This window comes from Cryptotermes secundus, unplaced genomic scaffold (genome assembly GCF_002891405.2).
Source record: "Cryptotermes secundus unplaced genomic scaffold, Csec_1.0 scaffold898, whole genome shotgun sequence".
NCBI lineage: Eukaryota > Metazoa > Arthropoda > Insecta > Blattodea > Kalotermitidae > Cryptotermes > Cryptotermes secundus.
Window position 1 is genome coordinate 290,559 of NW_019734369.1, and position 6,000 is coordinate 296,558.

Consider the following 6,000-nt stretch of genomic DNA (forward strand, 5'->3'; position numbering starts at 1 on the left):
TGATTGGGGTAGATAGAAATAAATAGAAACACACAAGTGGGGAGAGAGCAACACAGATACAAAGAGAGTGTGTTACAGATAGAGAGAGAGAGTGATTGAGATTTACAGAAAGGAACAGAAAGATAATGGGGAATAGAGACACTGATGTAGGTAGATTGTAAGTGACCAAGAAATAAAGAAAAGAAGACAGAAGTATATGGAGAAAGATATGATTTCTAAGAGTGAGAGGGAGTTAGATATAGATAGAGGGCATGAGGAATGAAAATACAGACAGTGACAAAGCGATACACTGGCAGATACATTACAGAAGATGGTTAAGGAGTGAGACAGTAATAATATATATTGTCACGTGTTGGGTATGTCACGCGACAAATAACTTCACGCCATACTGGATATAGCGAATTTATTGCATGTTCGCTCTTACATTTACACAATTCACGCTTTCACAACTACTGCCATCAGCAGTATCACACTTACTTCTACTTCCATTCACTCTGGCTAGACTGCAACTGACTGGTTACTCTCTCTCTAGTAACTCACTACTGAATTGTGCTCGCTGCTCCTTATTTAGGCTTGGCATGGACAACAGAGAAAACAGTTACATGATAGGTACCACTGTTGCGTAACATTGTGTTTACCAATTGCCTAGCAACAGTCGTTACACGGGCTCCCCTGTTGCGTGACACCGTGTTTACAGGTGTTACTGGGGAACGCTGCTGAGAGTTGTTTATCGCGGCATAGCAACCAGCACGCTTCGGCTTGGTTCGGCTCACTTTGGCTCTACTTGGCACGGCACTGAGGAACACTGCTTTCCTTACTGTTGCGTAACTTGGCAACCAACTGTTTAGCAAGGGTCTGTCTTCGTGGTAACTCGTTCCACCTCCTGCTGCCCAGCAACAGTTAGACATGTCACAATATATATATGTAGTAGACATGATGGCCTCAGTGCCGGTGAATTCTTAACAATATTACAAATATATGTATAGTAGGAACAAATTTTACCAGCATCCAATGGTGTGTACCATTCACAACAAAAGATGAAATGACTACATGCTACAAAATATTTTATTAACTACAAAATATCCCTTTTAGAAAGAACTGTTACTTGATTAAATATCCAAGTAGTCCATTCTTACATTATCTTAACGAAAACTCTATTTACAATAACACATCTACCAAATCTTAATATGCACATCAGTTTATTGTTCAGATACTGATCTACAGTTTCTTACTTCATCATAATGAATAAACACAGATGCACGATAGCATTACAACACATTAGTGTACATTTAATTCTGCAAAGCAGCTGTATTTAGACCTGGCAAATCCTTCTTGGCTATTCCTGATAGCAGCTTTTTGATTTCAGCAATAGCTTTCCCAGGATTCAAGCCCTGTGAAAGATGAATAAGGAGAATCAATAAATGACACTTGTACACTATAATAACATACTACTTCAGGACATTAAGTCTCTAAAGTGCAATATATGGACAGAAAAGCCAAAGGAGTGAGGGGTGCATTCTTGTCAGCTAAGTACAAAGTACAATGATGTCAGATGACACAAGATTAACACAATGTGGAGCAGCATCACTACACTACATACCTTAGGACAAGTTCGAGTACAGTTCATTATGGTGTGGCAACGGTACACAGAAAATGGGTCCTTCAGCCTGCCCAACCTTGCTTCTGTTTCTTCATCGCGTGAGTCAATGATCCAGCGATATGCCTGGAATTAGAATTTCAATTTGTGCAGTAACTACTAAACTTGACTGTGTTCATTACTTCATAAAAATGTTGGTAAATTTTTGCAGCCATGCCTGCCTTAGGATATTTACAATGCAAATGAACTGGGAATTTACTGAAACATGCTTCCAAACATAGCATTTGTGATCAAAGATGATCTATATAAGAGAAAAACATTAGCAGTAAGGAACAGGTGATTACACTACTGGGCATAAATATCAACAGTTCCAACAAAATGTTGCCATTTAATGCTTCAAGGGGAGCTAGATTCTTGTGTTCTCACGAACTGAACAGAAAAGTGTGGCTGACATCAAAGCTGTTTATTCAGTAGCAGAAGAGGTTCATAACAGGAAGGCTGCCTTACTCACTAACTACTACCCTGCAAATTACTCGGTGGAGCTCCAGAATATCCTATTGAAATTCTTCCTAGCGTAAAACAACATAGCATAACATAGCACAGCATAGGAGGGCATATAAAATATGAAGTGTCTAAGTTATATAATATGATTTGAACTACATAAGTGTCTGAAATTTCTAATAAATTAGAAATAACAGCGAATGTGTGCACTGTGACAAGTGTTATCAACTTTATATGCATGTCCATATAAAATTAAGTTTGATGTGTCCTACCGTTTCATCCTCTTCACATACAGCAACTATAAGAATAACATGTAATGTAGCATACATATGCGTAAGTATTGGTGTAACTTTTAACTTCTCTGAGACTTGAAGCTTTCATAGTGACTGAATGCAACAAAGTTTACTTAGGTGATCAACTGTGTTCATGTGGAATGAGGTTCCAACATTTCAGAGACTATTTCTGCATCCATTCACTCACAGACAAGGACACTGGGCTCTGAACACATTTGTATGATATACAAGGAACAGCTGTGTCACTCATGAGATAAATTTCTGATGAAGGCAGAGACAGTATCTAAAAGACTGGAAATTCTTTCTCTTGTGACACAGCCAATCATCCAAGACTTCACTGCTGTCACTGTGTATGTACACGTGTAAAATATATACACCATATCTGAACAAGTCTGAAATAAGCTGACTACTGAAGGTGTTCCTTGCTATGACAGTTTAAGGAAAGGATAACTGTCTGTTGGTATGTAATGTTCCAATGGGGCAGATAAACTTCCACGTGCACCACTAGTAACTGGAAAGTATGGGATATCTAATGTTTCAAGAACATCTGCAGTTTCTCACCAATTATATGGAAAGAGAAGGTTTTGGGTTATACAAATTGTATTTGTGGGCCACACTGTTCCCCACTGTTAGGAAACATATTATATCAAATTGCAAAAGTTGTGTCCTTATAAAAGTCCCACAAAGCCACTCAACAGAGGAAGAATATGGTCAGCCAAGCATCAGTATAGGAATCAAATGATTATGAAGGATGTCACTTTCAGAATACTGTATACTGCTTATGAATGTGAGTGTGCTGAATACACTTCATATCATCACCTTTGTACTTTCCACTCTTACAAAGTGTTACTAGAATAGCAATTTACTGTTGACAAACCTGTTATATGGAGTCAGTTTTCTCCTTCCTCTCAGAACAGATGCCTCACTTACATAAAACCAGGACTTACTTGCATGAGAACTGCTGGTCCTAGATATTTATCTCCATTCCACCAATAGGATGGGCAGGATGTGCTACAGCATGCACAGAGGATGCACTCATAGAGACCATCCTAAAACAATAAAATAAAATTATCTCAAACTTCATGCATACCAGGAGGTTAATGCAACTCATCTGGAAAAGGCTTATACACATAGCAGGGCTAAGCCACTGTTCTGTGATGCACTATGGCATCAGATGTTTCTTCCAAGAACCATGGGTTAGCTGTGTACTTTACTGTTACATCTGATGGTTTCTTCTGGATATTCACATATATACATTCCATGCTTCCTATGGTTTTCACTGAGCATTCACAAAAGCACATTCCCATCATGTAACAAAACCTCCACATCCTGAATCTGTGTAAGAAGATAATCCTGTGCATCTGATATATGAAATTAATGTGCATCAGCTATAAAAACAAAGCAGATTATGGTCTTCTGGGTTGCAAGACTATGCACACTGGAGAGAGCCCATGTTTGGAGAACCCTGAAGGTGCAGGTAATATGCTCCTCTCAAACACTGATCTCTTTCCAGCCCACATGGTATTACACTCCTAGAGACTGCATTCTTCAAATACATTGCTACGAGAACCACTAATAAAAGAAGAACAAAAACAAACAAAAATGTAACTTTCTTACTCAATGATCAGACAAAAGTCATGTCATAAATGAAGCCCCAGACTTAAAGACTGAGGATGTTATAATGTGCTGCCTGGTCAAGGCTATCACACACCTCAGGGCGCAGTGATAGCTAAGAATGGAGCAATGGAGGAAGGATAATTATAAAAGAAAACCAATGAAATTTGTGTGTGGGGGGGGGAGAAGGAACCTTGCTCCAGTGCCTTTTCATCTATCACAAACACCACCTGAAGTCACTCAGGACTGAACCCAGGCACCTGCATTATTCTCTATAAAGCACACATACATACAACACATTCCCATGACTTTCACAACATGGACGTTTCACTGTATTTAATGAAGTATGGCAGTGGTTTGCAGTCACCTCTGATCATCTACAGGTAACATAACAGTGGGTGTTTTTAGTATCTTATCATCTAACAACAGATAATACGAACAGTCTCCAAATTCAATTATTACTAGAATATACAAATATTTTTATTACCAACATAAAAATTAATGTCTTTACAAGGTAATAACTTTTATTGTCTGAGAATATGGGATTTTAAATCCCTTGGTACTGTGAGGAAAGCACCCCGATTTCAACTTATAGTACTGAAAAAATGCAAATATCAGCCAGCTGGGCCACACGCTATTACAATACTGCAATGCACGGCCAATAGAGATAAATCAAAGAGACATCAAAAACATGCACACTTACATTCAAAATTACAAATTACGCCCAAAAACTTATAAGTTATCAGCATTTCTTATAATGTGAAGTCAAAATATAACAAAGTGAAAAATCCAGATTATCCATGCTAATGAAGAGGAAGAACAGCACAAATAACTGGAAAGCATGAATAATCTAAGTCTAATGTGTGATAAGGAGACAACGGTGACTGACAAGTACAAAAATTGGGAAATGCATGCATTGTGTGATATATTTAATTATCTCAAAAACTGTACGACTTACAGAAAAGGTGTAATGAACATAATATTTGTTTTTTATTATTCTCTATGTTTGTTTGAAATGTGTGGTGAGTTACGCTCAAGAAACACACAGTAACATGTGTAGGCCTACATGTAAAGTGGTAGTTAGAACTGTCCACTATAAATGAAAATTGAAACTGCCTGACTATTCTTTGCAAAAATCTCAAATATTAAATTTAATAAAATGTGTGAAGGCATTCCAAAGTTTTTTTAATTCTTACAAGTTGAAGGACTGACAGACTGAATTATAAGGGGCAGTCAAATATAAATGGGTCACCACGCTTAACTCACATGGCGGGCAAGTTGGTAACACTGGAATTTGTTTATGGTATGAACTTCTGGTGGGGACTCGGGAAAGCACAGTGACAACATGCCCTTGCACACTAGTCGTTTGTTTATTGTGCTGGAAGTAAGGTTAGCACTACGTGTGGTTGTCCAACATTGGTAATGGAGGCGGGTAAAGAACAGCGAAGTGTAGTGTGCTTTTTGACTGCTGAAGGAGTAGGATGAGAAATTCATTGTCGCATGTCTGTTGTTTACGGCGAACACAGCATGTCACGTGATTCCAAGATGGACATGTGTCACTGCAAGATGATGCTCGCTCAGGACAGCCTCATCTTGTCATCACTCCTGATGTTAATGCTGCATTGAATGGTCATATCCAGGCAAACCGACGGATCACTGTGGAAGAAATTAGTCGTTTGATGGGAATAAGTCATGGTTCCATAAATGCCATTGTGACAAAACACCTGCTGTACTGCAAAATTTGCATGCAGTGGGTTCCACATCAACTCACAGAGGAACAGAAGACTCAGAGAATGGCTGCATCACTGGGTCACTTGCAACGATACCATGAGGAAGAGTATGCTTTTCTGTCTCGTATTGCCACTGGGGACAAAACTCAGTGCCACCATTTTGAACCCAAGAGCAAATGGCAGAGCCAACAGTGGAAACATGTGAATTCTCCCCCCCCCCCCCCCCCACACACACACACACAAACAACCAACCACTACTACTACA

At 38.9% G+C, this 6,000-nt stretch overlaps 1 protein-coding gene across 1 annotated transcript in view; it reads right to left on the reverse strand.

Moving 5' to 3' along the window:
• Nucleotides 1-1,051: 1,051 nt before the first annotated feature.
• The window catches only part of LOC111868927 (succinate dehydrogenase [ubiquinone] iron-sulfur subunit, mitochondrial), a 21,602-nt gene continuing 16,653 nt past the window's right edge, over nucleotides 1,052-6,000 (reverse strand). The window contains exons 5-7 of the mRNA XM_023860049.2: nucleotides 3,339-3,440; nucleotides 1,601-1,723; nucleotides 1,052-1,391 (exon numbers count right to left, since the gene is read on the reverse strand). Of these exons, the coding sequence (XP_023715817.1) occupies nucleotides 1,290-1,391; nucleotides 1,601-1,723; nucleotides 3,339-3,440 (327 nt within the window). The 3' untranslated portion in view covers nucleotides 1,052-1,289. The remainder of the gene's footprint in view (nucleotides 1,392-1,600; nucleotides 1,724-3,338; nucleotides 3,441-6,000) is intronic.